General features: G+C 39.7%; 2 protein-coding genes across 5 annotated transcripts in view; both read right to left on the bottom strand.

Moving 5' to 3' along the window:
• The window catches only part of CA1H5orf34 (chromosome A1 C5orf34 homolog), a 31,645-nt gene extending 28,677 nt beyond the window's left edge, over positions 1-2,968 (bottom strand). The window contains exon 1 of one of the 2 annotated variants that reach the window (XM_047849972.1): positions 2,138-2,968. The gene's annotated coding sequence lies outside the window, so the exon portion shown is untranslated. The remainder of the gene's footprint in view (positions 1-2,137) is intronic. The other variant, XM_047849966.1, reaches the window with a different exon arrangement.
• A 5,216-nt stretch (positions 2,969-8,184) lies between these two features.
• The window catches only part of PAIP1 (poly(A) binding protein interacting protein 1), a 30,100-nt gene continuing 19,245 nt past the window's right edge, over positions 8,185-19,039 (bottom strand). For all 3 annotated transcript variants that reach the window (XM_047850007.1, XM_047849986.1, XM_047849997.1), the window contains exons 6-11: positions 18,662-18,787; positions 17,510-17,616; positions 16,877-16,994; positions 16,054-16,108; positions 10,745-10,838; positions 8,185-8,546 (exon numbers count right to left, since the gene is read on the bottom strand). In XM_047850007.1, the coding sequence (XP_047705963.1) occupies positions 8,453-8,546; positions 10,745-10,838; positions 16,054-16,108; positions 16,877-16,994; positions 17,510-17,616; positions 18,662-18,787 (594 nt within the window). In that variant the 3' untranslated portion in view covers positions 8,185-8,452. The remainder of the gene's footprint in view (positions 8,547-10,744; positions 10,839-16,053; positions 16,109-16,876; positions 16,995-17,509; positions 17,617-18,661; positions 18,788-19,039) is intronic.

Raw genomic sequence — 19,039 nt, 5'->3', positions numbered from 1 at the left:
AGTGCCATGGTTTACCCCACCACATCTACCTGTTTTTGATTTTTTTGTTTCAAGTAGGCTCCCCACCTGACGTGGGGCTTGAACTCATGATCCTGAGGTCAAGAGTCACATGCTCTACTGACTGAGGCAACCAGGCACCCCTACCTCTGTTCTTAGTTTAATCATTCCTTTTCACCATTCTCTTAAATCAAGGATTCGAGACCTGACCTCAGTCCCCATTTCATCTCTTCTTACTATATACACCCGTGTTGCTTTTACATCCACCCTTGGTTTTTAAAAGAGTCTTGGGGCACCTGGGTGGCTCAGTCGGTTAAGCAGCCGACTTCGGCTCAGGTCATGATCTCGCGGTCCGTGAGTTCGAGCCCCGCGTCGGGCTCTGTGCTGACAGCTCAGAGCCTGGAGCCTGTTTCAGATTCTGTGTCTCCCTCTCTCTCTGACCCTCCCCCATTCATGCTCTGTCTCTCTCTGTCTCGAAAATAAATAAACGTTAAAAAAAAATTTTTTTTTAAAGAGTCTTACCCCCTTTCAATGTATGTAATCGGCTACATATGACTGGCCTATAATCTTCTGTAGAATATGTCAGAATATAAGTAAACATTAAACCATATGGTCTCTCCTGAGGAGAGCCACACAATTTTATTTCTTCTCTCTAGAGAACTTCCAAATCCACCAGATCCCTCCCAGTGCTTCCAGCTGCCTGATAGACCTCTCTCTTCATGTTCCACTCAATCCACATGACTAAATTAATCAAACTCAATCCACATGACCAAAATGGAACATAATCACTCCCACCAAAGCAACTTCTGCAACGTCCCCTAATTTCACTTTCATTCTTACCTCCCTCAAGTCCAGGCTACATACAATAGCCACAGAGATCTTTTAAAATAAAAATGAGATCTATCACATGCTGGCTCACAATCTACCATTCTGCACTTACATGACATTCCTAACCATGGCCTATAACAGCCACATAACGTGGCCCCATCTTCCTCTCCAAATGTCATCTCATAACTCTCTCTTTGCTCAGGACACTTTAGCTACACTGGCCTTTTTAATGTTTTTAAAACAGGATGTTTCCTATATCAGAACCTTTGCACTGTTCTTTCGGCTTAGCCTGTCCTTCCCCTGGCTTATCACATGGCTGGCTCTTTGTCTTTTAAGCTTAAATATCACTTCCTCAAAGGCCTGACTTTATTGTTCCCAGTCATCTCCCAATCACTTTTTATCCATTTCATCTTTCTTACTCATAGCATCTATCACTATCAAAACTGATTCTATTCATTTGATCGCTTTTTGACTTTGCCCACCAGGGTATAAACTCAATCAAACCAGGCCTCATCTGTCTTACTCACCATTGTATCCCTGGCATTTAAAACAATAGTTGGCAAATACTAAGGGTGCAATAAATATTTATTTAATGATGAAAGAATAAGCAAGTGAATTTCAAAATTCTTGTTCCTCCTGAATTTGCAATTTAAGTTAATGGCATCTCAATGTTAGCAATATTTCTCTCCACAGCCCTGTAACATGTCTTGTTGATTTGGTAGATTTCTTTTATGAACCCGGCTCCTTTTCCATTTCAGTTCATCAACTTTCCCCTTCATTTCTGCAACTATCTGGGACCTTCTTCCAGTTTCTTCCCTCTCCAATCCATTTCCAGTATTGCTGTTATAGCAAACTTTCCACTATCCAGACCATACCAACCATTTTACAACACTTGATTACATACTTGTTCGTTTAGCGAGCAATATTCATAACAATACATGTATTTATACTGCATATATGTAAACATATATATAGAAATATAGTTAATACATATAAATAGAAATATATATCTCAGATGTCTACTTGCTATTTCAGAAAAAAATAGAAATATATATGTGTGTGTGTGTGTATATATATATATATATATATATATATATATATACATATATATATCTCAGATGCTATTTCAGAAAAAAATAAAAATTGCCGAATGGGAAAAGATCTCTATGTTTTGGCCAAGTTTTTAATTAAAAAAAAAAAAAAGTTAGAGATATAGTTGTTATTTATTTAAATAACAAGCATACACAAGAAACAGTGGAATATTTAAAGTTCCCAGCCTATCATAAAAAAACATAATCCGGCTCCAACCCACATTTCAGCTTCATCTTTACCGTCTTATTCCTGTTTGTTTTCACCACCCAGTACATTACGTCACAGTATATTTAACAATCTCCGTACTTGACAAGTCTGTACTTGACATCAATTGGACCTCATTTTTCAAAATGGCAATATGTAGTTACAGAAAAAGCCTCACCAAAACAACCACCAACGTCTTGGACTCAACACGGCAATTCTGAGATGAAAAGTCGCGGAAATAAGGCCAATCAACGGCCCCTGTGCTTTAATTTGCCAAAATGCTTGAAGTCTGCCCACGACTGCTTCTCGATGGATATTTCATGAATCTGACAAATTACCAACAAGTTATGTTTCTTGATGAGAGAAAACAGTGACAAGCGCAGAGGAATAAGGCCACAGGGAGAATATTTTTAGCCGAGACGTTCGTCAAGTCAGTAGCGGGAGAGAAGCTGAAACGCCAACCACCACCCCGCAAAATAAACACAGGAAATCAGCAGTTCAAATCTTCCCTCAACCCGCGGAAGCGTCTTTCCTCTCCAAAAGACCGGAAGTCCCGCCCAAGCACGCCCTCTGCTCCGGGGGCCAATCCGTCGAGCGCCCAGCAAAGGACGAGACCGGAAGTAGGGGAGGTGGGCGTTCCCAGTCCTGAATGTGGTTGCTTCCTCTTTGATCTTTACTTCCGATACTCAAAGGTTGGTACCCGCCGCACCTGGTTGTGACTGCTCCCGTGAGGACCAACATCTGATTAGCTCAGCCAAGAGCTAACCACATGGGTGGATTTTAGTGGACTAACGCTTATTTAATCTAAACAAAAATGATACCTTAATAAAGCTGTAAAAAACAAAAAACAAAACCGAAAAAACTTGGGTCAAAGAGACCTCTTCTTTTTCTAATTTGGTGTCAGAAAATATCTTTCAACTATGTATCTGCGCGTTTTTCCTAAGTAGCAAGTAGATGTGTCCGATAAATTTATTGTCATTATTTATGGGGAACCTACTATGTGCTGGGCACCTTAGAAATAAGGCAGGGAGTGAGACCCAGGGTAGAAGATGAGGACTGGAGATGAACTGGAAAGAAAGGAGTAGACAGTAATTTGATCACAGTTGTAGTAAGCGTTCCTAAAATAGAATACAGAGGTCTGTGAGAGCATGTAGTGGACAGACCTGAGGCTGAGGAAGTATTTCCAGTGAAATCCAAAGGGTAGGTAGGTTTAGCCAGGTACTGTGGGGGTGAAACTGTTTCAAACAGAGGTAACACAGGGCCCTGAGGTCCAAAGGAAAGATCTTGACCCTTAAAAAGCTAGTTTGGTTTAAGAACGGTTATAGAGAGAGGCTTTTAGGGGAGAGAAAGCCTGAAGGGGGTGATAGAGATAAGTAAGGGCTAGATCATTATGGTTTTATGAATTATGGATTCTATCTTAAAGGCAATGGTAGGGGTGCCTGAATGCCTTAGTTAAGGGTCCGACTCTTATGGTTTGTGGTTTGAGCCCCAAGTCTGACTCTGCACTGGCAGTGTGGGGCCTGCTTGGGATTCTCTCTCTCCCTCTCAGAAATAGACATTTAAAAAAAAAAAAAAAGGCAATGGTAAACTATTACAAGGGCTTTAAGCAAAAGTGGCAACAGCAAGGAATGGGGAGAAATCTAACTCCTTACATTCATCTCCATTTTTGAAAGTCTGATAAGCAAATTGACTTCAAGCTTATGTAAAGTATAATAAGGGGACCTTCAGATGCCATGTTTTCATTGACCAGTAACATCAATTTGTATCACACAGTACTTAGGTCCTATCCTGTTCCCACCTTTTTTCCCCTCTAATGACTAAGAACCTCCTATTTGTTAACCGTCTACTACAAGGGGGTTTTATGATGCTATTTGTACTTTAGAAAGATACCTGGAACAGCTGGGTAGAGAATGGATTGTAGGATGTAGGAACAGATGTGGGGAGCCCAATAGTCTGAAAAAGCAACAGGAAAGATGGCATTTCAGACTCAAGATTAGACCAGGAGTCTGGAGAGCACAGCTCCAAGAAATACTTAGATCAATTCTATAGTCTTGGGGATGACTGAACAGGCATTGAAAACAGTTCCAGCAGTTCTGTTGGAGCAAGTGGATAGGTAGCAGTGCCATCAGTAAGAGGGATGCAAGAAAACAAAGTTTAGGGAATAGCATGACTTAAAGTTTGTGAGTCATCCTAGTGGACATGGCAAGTTAGCAAAAAGTGTAGAAACAAACCAATCTGGAAGTCAGTGTTGATAGCTGCTAACTGAAGCTTTAAGAGAGGATTAAATAGCCCAAAGATACAGTGACAGAAGAAAATGTTTAGGAGTGGGCTTTGAGGAACACCAATACTCAATAGATTAGCTAAGGGAAGAGAATCCCACAAACACTGGGGAACCACATAAAGCCAGAAAGGTTATTCTATTCCAGGTGCCTAGAGGTTTTCAATTTTGGTGTCACTTGTGTCAGATATTGCCTAGAGAACAAGCTAAAGAATCAAGTATCTACTTGATTTAGTGGCATAAATGTAATCAGCAAGGGCTGTTGTATGTAGTGGCAGCAGAAGCTATGTGTTTGAAGGGCAAATAGGAAGTAGAAGAAAATGGGATATTTGAAAAATCTCACTAGAAAGCATAGAACTGTAGTTGGGAGAGAAACGTTAAGGGCCAGATTTCTCTCAAGAAGAATGACATGTTTGACAGCTCATGCAAAGAGGTTAAAAAAAAAAAAATACAGACTAAGTAACAAGAGAGTTCATGAGTCAGAGGGCACAGGTTTTGGGCACATGTGGAATACTTGGCCTTTAAGAGGAGGGATACATCCTGTACAAGAGGAAAAATGAAGTGAACGCAGATGCATTTGTATACATCTGCCCAATTTCTTCTGTGAAGCAAGTCCTTAGGGGATGAGGAGCAAATTGAGTGGAGAATTTGAGATAAACAAGGTAATAAACACAGATCGCTGGCAGTGCTGACAGCCTAGGTGGCGGTTATGAATTTACACTGGCACTAACCTACCAGAAAACATGGCCTCCAGCTGCCTGGGTGAAGCAGGTCCATCCAGGGTTGGTGCTTTGCCAGGCTGACAACACAGTAGCAGTATACGTGACCTCAAATTATTTACGTATACCAAAGTCTAGTCAGCCAAAGATCACCAGGCTCAAGCCAGCAGGCTCTTAAAATAGGGACTTGTAAGCAAGGGAGCAAACTCCAGAGAAAAAAACAAATGGCGTGCTACAGCAGGAGGAAGAGGGCACCGACTGGTAAGATGTGGACTCCTGCTGAAGGATTCTGAGCAAGTTCAGAGGGAAGGGATACTGGTTCTGTGTTGGATGTTGTTTCTGAAGGATTAGAAGCAGGGATTAATTAGGGATGTGGGGCTGTCATGAGGGGAGGACTATTTAGCAATTGGGTGTCCCCAGGAATAGATGGGTGGGATAGCAAAGCAGGTCTGAAGACAGCATTGGTAACAAAGCAGTGGCCATGCAAAGGGTCATGGTGGCAGTTAAAATTGCATGACTTTGGGGAAAATGTGTCCTGTTAACTTTGTAGCTGGCTTTATCTGTGTCTGTCCTCCCAGACTGATTAACAGCAAGGGTACTTTTATTTCAGTGAGAGCAGATTTTCAGTCCTTCAGTCCTGAACAACTTTTTACTCTTTCATACCAAGTATCATCTTCTCTTGCTAAGTGTGATTTTTTTCTTAAATGAGAACCTCCTCCATATCCACCGGTCCTATAGTTCATGAAATACCTAGTCATTGAATTGCCCCTTTCTGACCATATCCAATGTAGAGTGAAACTCCAGTTTCTTAGGCCCTCTCCCAAATTATTCAACCAAAGCCCAAACCCCATGATGGGTTCTAAACACTCTGTCACTGACACGCCCTACAGTTCCCCTTGGTGTGTATTCTGCTTTACTGCAAAAGTACTAAATCCAACCTGTTCAGATACATGTGTGTTCCTGGTAGTCTTTGGCTGGAAGGGCACTGAAAACAAAGACATAAGGTCAGAGTTGACGACACAAGAGCCAGATTTTGCTGGTACAAACCAATACTTGTGCTTTGTTACCAGAACAGAAGCCTAGGACATTCATTAGCACTTTTGTGTCCTTGCTCACTGGAGACCTACAAGATCTTAGGACCCATATTTCTGTTGAAGATACAGCAATTCTAAAGGCCAACAATTACAGCGCTGGCCAGCTCTTCATGATATACTGTTGCAGTTTAAAACATGTCCGCACATTTCTTAACGGCCTCCTATCTGATATGGCTTTAATGACTCACTTAGAACCAAGACTGTAATGGAAAAAATGCTGTGTACACCTTCCAGATGCAGCTTCTTCCTAGGTCTTCTACAATGCCCCCTCTCAAAATCCAGCTGCCATGTTTGTGAAAAGTCCAGGCCACGTGTAGATGGGTCTGGCCAAGTGATATCTTCAACTCATCTCAGCCCAGTCATCAGCCATGTGAGTGAAGAAGACTCAAGATGATTACAGCCCCCGGCTGTTGGAACTGCCTCCAGCCCTTAGTTTTCCTGGTTGAGGCCTCAAACATTGCAGAATAGAAAACAAACAAACAAAACACAAACCCACAACTATCCCTATTGTGCACCATCCAAATCACTGAACCAAAGAACTCATGAGAATAAGATGCTTATTGTTTGAAGACACTAAGTTTGGGTGGTTTTTTAGGCAGCACTAGTTAACTGGAACACACTGGAACTGAACCAGGGCCTATTGGTACCTGTTGAGTATAGCAGTGGTGAGTGACAATGAGCTAGTGGACAAAGCTGGACGGTTATTCACAGAGCAACTGCTAGAAGTTTATAGCATACTCAGCTATGATGTACTTGGTCCCCGGTCTAATGTACTGCCCCTTCCTTACACCCTTTTCCCCATCCCCAAGATTTACACTGAGCACAGTCCTTGGAGAACTGCAGATGAAGGTAATTATCTACCATGTCGCAGGAGCCAGCCATTCTGAAAAAGAGAATCCTACTACAAGTTCCAAAAACCCCAACTATGTATATACTTCCCTTTTACAATAAGGAATCTAAAAGATATTTTACATTTGTTAATTTTCCCAAGTAGACTTGTTATTGAACTAAATAACACACACACTGAACAGAATATCTCCTCTCCTAGTATAGTTTGATTTCAAACCCTTTTACAGTGCCACATAAAAGTTCAACAGATATTCTTTAATATCAGGATATCACTCCAAAAACTTAGAGGAAACAAAACTATTTAAATTTTATTTTCAAAGTCTAATTTTAATCCAGACTGAACAAACAAGCAGAAAAGTGAGAAACCTAACTGTATTAGCAGACACAGATGTACCAAATGTAAAACAGTGGGTTATTAACAGAACTATTTACATGCATTATTTACAAGCAATCCTTTTGTACAGAAGTTTTACTTTTATAGTTAGTTGGAAAAAGACTTGACGTTAGGTAAAAATATTTTTAAATAGGGCTGAGGTGGTACTACATTATAGTAAAAGTATTAGAAAAGTGATCCTCAAGGTGTATCAATTATAAAGCAGATGAAAACCTGAATGACAAAGATCTAGTAAAATTCTCTAGTAAAAAAGTCAATGCAACTCATGCTACAAAATAAAAATGAAAGCCATATAAATAAAGCAGAATGTTGTTGGCTTTAGGGCAATGAAGTTAGAAAACAAACAAACAACAACAAAAAAAACCTCAATTCTAGAATCGCAATAAATGCTCAATGAAGAATCCTGGTTGTTTAGTTGGGAGTTTTAAGTTTTTGTGGGTTTTTTTGACATTTTAAAAGCCCTTGGTATCAAACAGCATTTGGATATGTATATCGCTTAATGATATATTCTAAGACTTTAGTGCTAAAGATTTTCATGGTTGTGATTCATATCTGAAACCCATTCATTGAGACCATGTAAAACTAAATGAAAGCTATATACTCATCTAAAAAAGGATGCTACATTTTGCAATAATATGTATTTCCAGCCTAAAACTTTTTCCCTCAAGAAAAGTAGAATTTAAAGGATAAGCTTCTAACCAACTAGCAAAATTTACTTTCAACATTTCATTTATTTCAAAATCGATTTTATTGCAGCCAAAACAGTGGAATTAACTGTACATAATAAACTATTATATATATATACACATTTTAAGTTATAGGGAATAAAGTTTATTTTGGCAGATAGTGTTAAACAAAATTAAAGTTGCATACATTAGTAACATAACTCAACATCCTTAATTTGGTATAAGTGTGACACATTTTCCTGCTTTCCTGTGTTCTGCTAAATCACCATAACCTAAACTGCTTTATAAAACTGATATGTTGAAATTTAGCTTTACTGTTTTCGCTTACGCTCTGATTCCAAACAAAACTTTTCATAAGCTTCTTCTATCTCTGGGTCCATCTCATCATCAATATCATCCAAGTATCTATGAAAGAAGTAAAGATGATTCATAAGTTTAATGTTTTTCAATTCAGAAATATCTAAAATGCTAAACCACACACACACACACACACACACACACACACACACACACACACACACACAGTATGGTACTGTAACTATCTTAGACTGTTAGAGAATGCATGTACTTTCCTGAATCACATACATATCAGCCCTTAGACAACTAAATGCCTTATCTGGGAAATTCAATTTTACACCGGATTCTGAGTCTCTTGTGTTTGAAGGTAAGCTTCTGTCATACTTTTAGACATAAATTAAAACTTAAAAATTTAACCTAAGTAATCTCTACACCCCAAGTGGTGCTCGAACTCACAACCCTGAGATCAAGAGTCTCATGCACTACCGACTGAGCCAGCCAGGCACTGTGACACATGTTAAATTCTTAACCTAACCTAAAAGCTAATTTAAATGCTTGAACTATAAACTTGGGGGCTCAAGATTAGCATTTTCATAAATTTATCTTATTAACAATCACACTATAATTAGAACATAATTTCAGATGTACCATTTACCTCTAATGATACATTTTATGTCTACTTATCAGAATGGTATTCCTGAAATAATTTAGTCACATTCCCATTTATTTGGAATCACTTTCATAATAAGCTACTTTCAAGATCATCTATCTCAGAATTTTTTCAACTATTAGGTAGTTTAAAATGATGGAAAACAAAGCATTCCATGGTTAAGTATGGGTGGAAAGTTTAAAATGATTATTGATTTAATAATATACATTCTTACTGAAAACCCACAGCCATCTTAAAAAGACAGGTACTACTATCATTTCCATATTTCTCATCTCCATTTTTTTTTTAAGTAATCTCTATGCTCAATGTGGGGCTTGAACTCACAACCTCGAGATCAAGAGTCAACATGTTCTATGGACTCAGCAGCCAGGCACCCTTACCATCTCCATTTTAGAGACAGAAGAAAAAAGACTTTGGGAGGTTAAGTAAATACTGTAAGATTTGGGTAAGTGTGTGGCACAGCCAGAAATCTTTTCCCTTTTCTATACTTTTCCTCTACAACAACATGCTATCTATGTGTCTCCCCACCTCGCAAAAACCCCTTGCACTACATGTGTGACGAAACTATCTTGCCAGTTCTATCAACTTTTTCATTTTGTTCCTCCATTTCCAGTACAAGGCCATGTGCTGAAATGGCCACCAGTGTGTTAGTGTCAGAGCATGTAATACTGACCAAGCAAAACTTCACAGGAAAACCTGAAATTCAAGGCCAAGAACAATTTGAACTTACAGTGGTATACCCAGCAGGGGTGAACCTTCTTAATGGTTTTGGAGTCCTTACATCCCTGTTATTATTATTTTTTTTAATGAACTAGTATGTAAAAGTATGGTAATATTAGAAGATCTCAAATGGACTTAAGATTTCACTAGATAGCAGAGAAAATAAAGGTGGTTCACTTTAAAACCTACAGCACACATGAGAGAGGAGATAAGAAAAATTAAGTCAGATTTAGTTCATTCATTCCTCCACTTAGGAAGAGAACCTGAGTAACTTGTCCAAATTCATATAAACTATTAAGAGCTAGAACTAAACCTCTCAAGTTCTTGGTTCTTCTGTAACCAAACACAATGCAATCTGATGGTAAGGGTGTGACAAGTTTCTTTTATTACAAATAATAGCAGGGAGAGAGATGGAGATATGTGAATATCTCACACCTTCCCTTTAGTCCAAACACTATTATGTCATTATCGGTGTTCTCCTTAATCTTAATTTATCCTTTAACAGCTGAGATCTGAGCTTTTTACTGTGTGCCAGGAGGTGGTTCTAGGTTTCTCACTTAGTCCTCAAAACTCAAAGAGGGGTCTGCTATCCCTACTTTACAGATGAAGAAACAGGCATAGAACCTGCCCAAGATCTTACAGTATTCGAGCTGAACTAATCTACTTTATAAAACTATGCTTGAGTATACTACTATTTTAAGTTTTTCCCCTTCAGATATATATAACGTTTCAGAATTGTAGTTTATGTGTTCTAATAGGATTTCTTGAAAGTTTTTGGTAGACAAGTAGTATGTACATATCACTGTGACACCATCAAATCACAACGTGCATTCTTCATCTACCTTCTTCTAACCTAAACATCTACAAACTGTAGCCATAGAAACATCACAAAGAAAGCAGAAAAAAGAGAACTTACGGATCACCAGCCCCTGATAAATCTGTCCCATTTTCTTCATAATCTGGAAAAAAATCTTCTCTTTCAAGTAACTCTTGATATTTCTCTTGGTAATCTGTAACAAGTTTTTTTTAGTTAAATGCTGACAAAAGTCAAAAAAGGCCAGTTTTCCTTAAAAATTGTTTTTAATATTAGGAGTTTTAAGTAGATCCAAGGCTTAAACAGGAGTGAGCTACCAATCACATTTTATTAGCTTTTTACAAAAGTTACATTCTAATTGGCTTGCTTTTGCTACCTGCATGCCCATAGAGCTTAGTTATAATATTCGTCTAACTACGTGTTGCAAATCAAAGTCACTGTGAATATACCAGATTACAGGTCACAGCTAAGGTGTATGCTGCTTATATTCTCTGCTGCTTCATTCCAGAAGACAAAATACCAACTACGTAACTTGTTGGGAAAGTACATGTTCTTCCAAACCTCTTTCACAAGGAAGGATTTCAATCAAATAGCCTGGCCTCTGGGTCCCCTTACTTTTCCCCAAGAAAGTAAAGTGAGCTAGGTGGCTAGCAGCTAACAGCCACTGGCCCATGTTTCTCAATCAGATTAGCTAACCTAGCAAAGGTTCTGAGCACAGGGGATTTTCTTTTCTTCCCTCTCCTTAGAGACAGCTGGAAGGTAGCTACTTGATAAATGTTTCAACTATACTAACTTTCCCTTGGTTGGGTTCTTCCAAGGCAATACAGGTAGTATTATAGCTCCCCATAGGCCAACTGTCTTACACAGAGTTACTACGTGTCTTTTAAGAGTAGCATGTTCATACGGAGTACCTCTCTGAATGAGAAAAAGATCAGTGTGTATTCAAACTAGTTACCTTAAACAGATACCTCATATTTCAACAGGATAATTACATTAGAACTTATTTTTCCAAGATTGCCAGTCTCTAGAAAACTAATTCCAGCTTAAAGAGTTGGGGATATTTTGACATCTGGTTTTGGCAATTCAGAGACAAATTTAACTATAAAATCTTCCTGCAACAGATCCTTGAGGTAATAGAGAAGACAAACATTCTTTGACATGTACAGAGGGGGGTTCATAAAAAAGTAAACCAAGTCACCAAAAAACAAACAGAAAGATACCTGAAAACCATACCTCCCTACTGCAGCCAGGAGGCTGTAGACCACACGCTCTCAGCAACAAAGGGGACTGGACTGAAAAACCCACAGAAGGTCAGAAAGCAAGGTCCTGGGTCCGTGTGAAACAGGGACATGGAATTCATGCCCATGCCCACCTCTCCGTGCACAAATCCAGCACCCTCCAAGGGCGGATATCCCAAGCAAAAGGTAGGCCAAGAAAAAATAAAATGCGAAACACTCTGGTGGCAAAGACGGATAACAAAGAAACTTGCCGGTCTCTTCTTGGGTTTGGAGTACGGACAAAAGTACCCTGAAGAAACTGGTCCCTCAGAGAATTTTGAACAATGGGCCTGCACCTCAAATTTCTACTACCCACATGAAAAACCCCTATGACAAGAGGTGTCCCTTGCGCAATTTTTACTTTTGTAATTACACTTTTCTGTAAACTTGAAATCATTTCCAAAAAACGTTTTAAGATCATTAAATATCAGATTGCAATAAAAAAGATCAAAATAAAAAAATCTGTGTGATAAAAAATAACAGGATTAGAATTAAATGACAAGATGTGAAACAAAAATAAGCAGGTTTAGAAGGACAGAAAACAAAAAAAAAGGACTTGAAAATCTAAAGATCAAGAGACTTAAGCAAATGAGACAAAGATGAAGAACAAAGAACCAAATGATTCAAGGTAACTTTGAAGAATAAGGGAAGAAAGAAAAATCATCTTACCAGACATGGCAAGATTTACAGTGAAGTAGTAATTACGACTGTGGTATTGGTGTTGAGACAAAAGATCCACATGCATGGACACAGGAATGATACAAGTCTACAGAGGAGGCACACATCAGAGGGACATTGTAACTAGCACAGGATGGAAGACTCAACACCTGTTGCTGAGACAAGATAATATGGAAGAAATATTTAATTTTCACTACATCCATCATATAAAAATTAGCAAGACGGGTTAAAGAAAGACCTAAATATAAAAAAGCAAGAAAGACTTGAAGAAAATGGAATTTGATAGTAATTCGGAAACTTTCTTAGCCACAGGGAACAGGAACAAGACAGCTACGTTTACATCAAAACTCAAAGCTTCTATATGACAAGGCAAACATAATGGAAAGACAGCACATACAGGTAGAAGCTAAGAGTCACTTTGTAAGCTATGGAATGAATTATCAGGTAAGACAAACTGGTGATCCAACAAAACACAAACAGGCAATTCGCAAAAGGAAAAAAAAAATCAATAGAAACATGAAAAGAAACTCATTATCGCTAGTAAGGAAATAAAAGTTCACAATTTTGCACGATCTGACAATAATTAGGTCCGCTAATAAGTGAGAAACAGGAACCTGCACATCTTGTTGAGGGAATACTAAGTGGGGTCATACAGGAAAGCAGGTTAGCAACGTTCAGTGAAGTTGAAGACGCACATAACTTACAATGCAGCGACTGTACCTCTTTACCCCAAAGAAACTCCTGCATGTGCACAAGAACTACTTAATAAGGTTTGTATAGTGTAATCTGTAATAACAAGTAGCCACCGTTAAGTAGGGACCTAGAACCTGTGGTTTACTCTGCATGCAGAAGTATTTGGCGTTTAAAATGAACTAAAGCTACATATACCTCAACATGGATAAATACTAAAAATTCTAAATAAAAAAATAAGTTGCAAGAGATGTACACAATAAGATACCATTTACGTCAATGCTTTGTGCGAAAACACACCGTTTACAGACATATCAAGTAAAAAGACCTCACCCATGACTTCCAACTTCAGGATGGTAACTACCTCTGGGAGGGAAGCAGTGGAAGGACTGGCTTTGGGAGGTAGGGATGGGGTCACAGAACAAAATGGTTTACTAGTCACCGGTAAGGTTTCACTTCCTTAAGAACACCCAAAGTGTATATTAATATGGCAAAATGACATTGGTTTAACCTTGACAGTGAATAAATCAGTTTTTTTGTGGTTTTTAGGTCTTTTGAATGTTTCATAATTTACATTTTTTTAATTGTTTATTTTATTTTTGAGAAAGAGAGACAACACAAGCAGGAGAGGGGCAGAGAGAGAGAGGCAGAGAGAGAGAGGCAGAGAGAGAGAGGCAGAGAGAGAGAGGCAGAGAGAGAGAGGCAGAGAGAGAGAGGCAGAGAGAGAGAGGCAGAGAGAGAGAGGCAGAGAGAGAGAGGCAGAGAGAGAGAGGCAGAGAGAGAGAGGCAGAGAGAGAGAGGCAGAGAGAGAGAGGCAGAGAGAGAGAGGCAGAGAGAGAGAGGCAGAGAGAGAGAGGCAGAGAGAGAGAGGCAGAGAGAGAGAGGCAGAGAGAGAGAGGCAGAGAGAGAGAGGCAGAGAGAGAGAGGCAGAGAGAGAGAGGCAGAGAGAGAGAGGCAGAGAGAGAGAGGCAGAGAGAGAGAGGCAGAGAGAGAGAGGCAGAGAGAGAGAGGCAGAGAGAGAGAGGCAGAGAGAGAGAGGCAGAGAGAGAGAGGCAGAGAGAGAGAGGCAGAGAGAGAGAGGCAGAGAGAGAGAGGCAGAGAGAGAGAGGCAGAGAGAGAGAGGCAGAGAGAGAGAGGCAGAGAGAGAGAGGCAGAGAGAGAGAGGCAGAGAGAGAGAGGCAGAGAGAGAGAGGCAGAGAGAGAGAGGCAGAGAGAGAGAGGCAGAGAGAGAGAGGCAGAGAGAGAGGCAGAGAGAGAGGCAGAGAGACAGAGGCAGAGAGACAGAGGCAGAGAGACAGAGGCAGAGAGAGAGGCAGAGAGAGAGGCAGAGAGAGAGGCAGAGAGAGAGAGAGAGAGAGAGAGAGAGAGAGAGAGAGGCAGAGAGAGAGAGAGAGAGGCAGAGAGAGAGAGAGAGAGAGAGGCAGAGAGAGAGAGAGAGAGGCAGAGAGAGAGAGAGAGAGAGAGGCAGAGAGAGAGAGAGAGAGGCAGAGAGAGAGAGAGGCAGAGAGAGAGAGAGGCAGAGAGAGAGAGAGAGAGAGGCAGAGAGAGAGAGAGAGAGGCAGAGAGAGAGAGAGAGAGGCAGAGAGAGAGAGAGAGAGAGAGGCAGAGAGAGAGAGAGAGAGAGAGAGGCAGAGAGAGAGAGAGAGAGAGGCAGAGAGAGAGAGAGAGAGAGAGGCAGAGAGAGAGAGGCAGAGAGAGAGAGAGAGAGGCAGAGAGAGAGGCAGAGAGAGAGAGAGAGAGGCAGAGAGAGAGAGAGAGAGAGAGAGAGAGAGGCAGAGAGAGAGAGAGAGAGAGAGAGAGGCAGAGAGAGAGAGAGAGAGAGAGAGGCAGAGAGAGAGAGAGAGAGAGGCAGAGAGAGAGAGAGAGAGAGAGGCAGAGAGAGAGAGAGAGAGAGAGGCAGAGAGAGAGAGAGAGAGAGAGAGAGAGAGGCAGAGAGTGAGAGAGAGAGAGAGGCAGAGAGAGAGACAGAATCTGAAGCAGGCACCAGGCTCTGAGCTGTCAGCACACAGCCTGATGATGTGGGGCTTGAACTCACAAACTGTGAGGTCATGACCTGAGCCAAAGTCAGACACTTAACCGACTGAGCCACCCAGATGTCCCGAATGTTTTCCTAATTTAAAGTTGAAAGTTAAGCATTCTTCCCACTTCCTGAGGCACAGGATAGTGAGCACCTGCTATCCAGAGGAAACAGATGGGAAAATTCCCAACAAGCTGGTTGTAATTTGTATCAAACGGGAAAAATTTCTCTTGCTCATTCTGCAATCCCACTGGTCACAATGAAAGCAATCTTTCTATAAATGTCTCTTTTCCGGAAGGGGAAGTGTGCGGAGATTTAGATTTTAATTAACTCTGACCTACTATTAACGAAACCCATGTAACTCTTAGTATCTGCTAGTAGGAACCCACAGTAACGAACACTGTAGACTACGTAGTGAACTAGAACCATCTTTCCCTTCTAACCAACTGAAAACTTACAGTATAAAAATGAAATGTTAGAGAAGATATAAACATGGTTGCATTTAACTAAAGAATTCTTCCAACCCTTCACTGTCAGGGTGACAAGATTCTATACATGGCATTAGACTTTCCATTTGAAATGGTCAAAGTGGGCACTGTAAAGAATACTCCATAGGAGATGGACATTCATCGTGTATTTCAGAAGAAAGTGACTGCTTCAAAAAGCTACAACTTTGGGGTGGTAAGGGTAGGATTTCCTGTAGTTTGCTAGCTGACCAAGAAATGGGGGGAAAAGGACTGGAAACATACCTGGATCAGCTGCAGTGAAAGGAACACCATCAGAGGTATAAAATGTTGGTTCATTCTAGGATGAATCAAAGTGATACAAATATGTAACCATTTCCAAATTGATTTTTTAAAGCACATTAATTAATGAAGCATGGCTGATATCACTCATCTGCATCTGATAATGCAAGAACAAGCAAAAACCTAACTTCCTAATAGCCATTTTCATTTCATTGGGAAAGTCCATGGTTTTCAGATTTCTATTCTATTATCTCAAGTTCTTGTGGCTCTAACCCTGCTGTCTATTCTCGGTCACACTCGTGATGAATTGTTTTGTGGTACACTGTGATTAGCATCGTGTCAGCTTATTTTTAGTTGTGGTTCTTCCCTCCCCACCATTTTTAAAAGAATTTCCAAGACCGGGCTTATAGAAGCAGTCCTGCATAGTTGCATTATGCTTGGTTATGTTGGGAGCTTCAGGGCATTATTGGCCTGGTCACCACTTTTATTTTCTTAACTTCCTACAACATACAATGTAATAGTTTGAGATCTGGGCCTCTGATTATAAATTCTCTGGAACTGCTTCCCAGAATCCCTATACTCAACCAGTCCAAGCCTTGTTGATCTCCCTTGCCACTGGATGGATCCTTCTCCAGTTCACCCTTCCCCTAGAGGATTCCACATTTCTACTCCTATTTACCTAGTCTGCGGGCTGCCATGTGACCCGAAGCCAATGAAAAGTTATTAGGCATTAAATTCTGACACTATCTTTATGTAACTCATCTAGAAATTTCCAAAATTTGGAGCCAAGCAACAAGCAAAACTTAAAATGAAAACATTGGCATACCATAAAATAATTAGGATCATTTTCAGGTGTTGCTTCTCTGTATGTTGAAGTTGCATGGACTCTACCCCAGTTACTTGACCGGAGTTCTACAAGCTTCAAGAGCATCTGTTTCACATCTCTGCAGACAGAAGGTGAAAAGGAGTTAAGTATATCCACCAGAAGTGCTGTCAGACTGCAGAATACCAGAGACTCCTAAAACTTTGTTTTATAAATTTAACATGTATATCCAAGTGCTTTGATTTTCTAGATGTTTCCTGTACTTTAAGCAGTCTTGATATTTGTTCCATCTGTGACTATATGGTTCTTAAAGGTAGTGGCCATTCCACATTTTTATGCCTCTGGACTTTACACTGGACTTCCAGTACTTTACCGAAGTATTTACTGAATAATTTAAAGTCCGAATCATTTTACTTTTTAATGAACTCCTATCTTACCACAGGAAAATCTTAACTTTTTCCATTTATAAACACAACTGAACAAAAATGGCTAGGTAAGCAGAAGCCATGCATAAGATATTCTATCTTTAAAGAAAACCTTTCTCTAGATCTAGAAGATTTTAATTCTTCTGATGATATATAGCAGATTAAAAACCCCACAGAAAAAGAAATGGAGATCTACTGGCCATCTACCTACCTGCTGCAATTTGCATCTAGGACAACATTTTCAATTCTCTGAATAATTTCCTCCATATCAGTCTTTCCTTTTTCCTTCCAAGCATCTTCCAAAACTGACCCTGTCAACTAAAAAAGCAGGGATCAGTAAGATTTGGAATTCAAGGAAGTACAGAAATCCTAAAGAAGTATCAGCAGCAGTTCAAGCATTCTTTGAACAAAATAAATTTGGCAAGTTAAATATTCCCAATTACATTCTACCATCTAACAGGCAGGAAATCTCTAAACCCTCTGTTTTTCTTGATGGAGAGAAACTCAATCATAGGTTTTGTGTGTCCATGACTATATGGTATACTCCCTGTATGAATAAAATAGGCGATAAGATTTTAATCAACATATCACTTATTGAAATATGCAGGTATAGAAACTCTGAATTAAAAACATAAACTTCATTGAAAAAGTGAGTTAAGGATATACACAGGTAATTCATCGTAACAAAAATGGCTAACAAACATGAATGGTTAAATTCACCAATGGTTAGGAAAATGCAAAATAAAATGAAATTTTTGTTTATACTCATTACCCATGACAAAACAGAAACTAGGACCAGTTGGATCATCATTGATATGAATATGGGGAAAGCGATGTACTCATTCACCATTGGTAGGAATGTACTATGGTTTAGTATTTAGAAGAGAAATTTGACATTCATCAAATTTAAGGATGCAATGCTCACTGGCCCACCCACTCTTTGTGTGGGAACTGAACCTACACAAACAACTGCACATATGGAGATGAAGTGATTCAAGAGGTAAATCTTCTGTGCCAAAGATCTAAGATCTTTGTTAGATCATAAAAAAGCAAGTCACAAAGAGGAAGAAAGATCTTATTTATAAGGGCACACATACAGACATGGGAAAGGAAGGAAAGGAAATTTAGAGATGGGGGTGAAGAACTTCCATTTTTTGCTTCTACATTTGGATTATTCCATTAAAAAAAAACAGTACATGCTGCTTTTCCAATATTTAAATTCAAGAGTAAACCAAAAGGCCAACATTTAGAGTAGAAACTTAATTTTGAATTCACACACATACTATGCATACTTTCCGTCCTCTGAATCATATACAAATGAGGTAGAACAGTGAATTTCAAGAGAAACAGAAGTCAAACCTACCTTCAGTAACTTTACTGCACAAATTAAGTTGTCATCCATAGGATTGGAAAAGAGGGCATTCAGCAACTCCCGCAGACCAACCTGAAGAATATCTGCTCTTGTAACCTGTCCATTTGTTCCCTTGATCTTTTGGGAAAGAAAATGAAAAGCAACCATGCCAAAATATCACAGATTAGTGAATGGTCCGGTATGTTAGCAAAATAAGTGTTTGCAGTTAAACAATATAAAAGACAGAAATCCTCTGGTATTTTCACAAAATTAGACTTATTTTACATGTATTTAAAACCTCTAATAGGGGTGCCTGGGTGGCTTAGTTAGGCGTCCGACTTTGGCTCCGGTCATGGTCTCACAGTTCATGGGTTCGAGCCCACATCGGGC

The sequence above is a fragment of the Prionailurus viverrinus genome, chromosome A1, assembly GCF_022837055.1.
Source record: "Prionailurus viverrinus isolate Anna chromosome A1, UM_Priviv_1.0, whole genome shotgun sequence".
In the NCBI taxonomy this organism is placed as follows: Eukaryota; Metazoa; Chordata; class Mammalia; order Carnivora; family Felidae; genus Prionailurus; species Prionailurus viverrinus.
The sequence above is the reverse complement of the archived record's forward strand: the minus strand, read 5'-3'. Positions and strand labels throughout refer to the sequence as shown.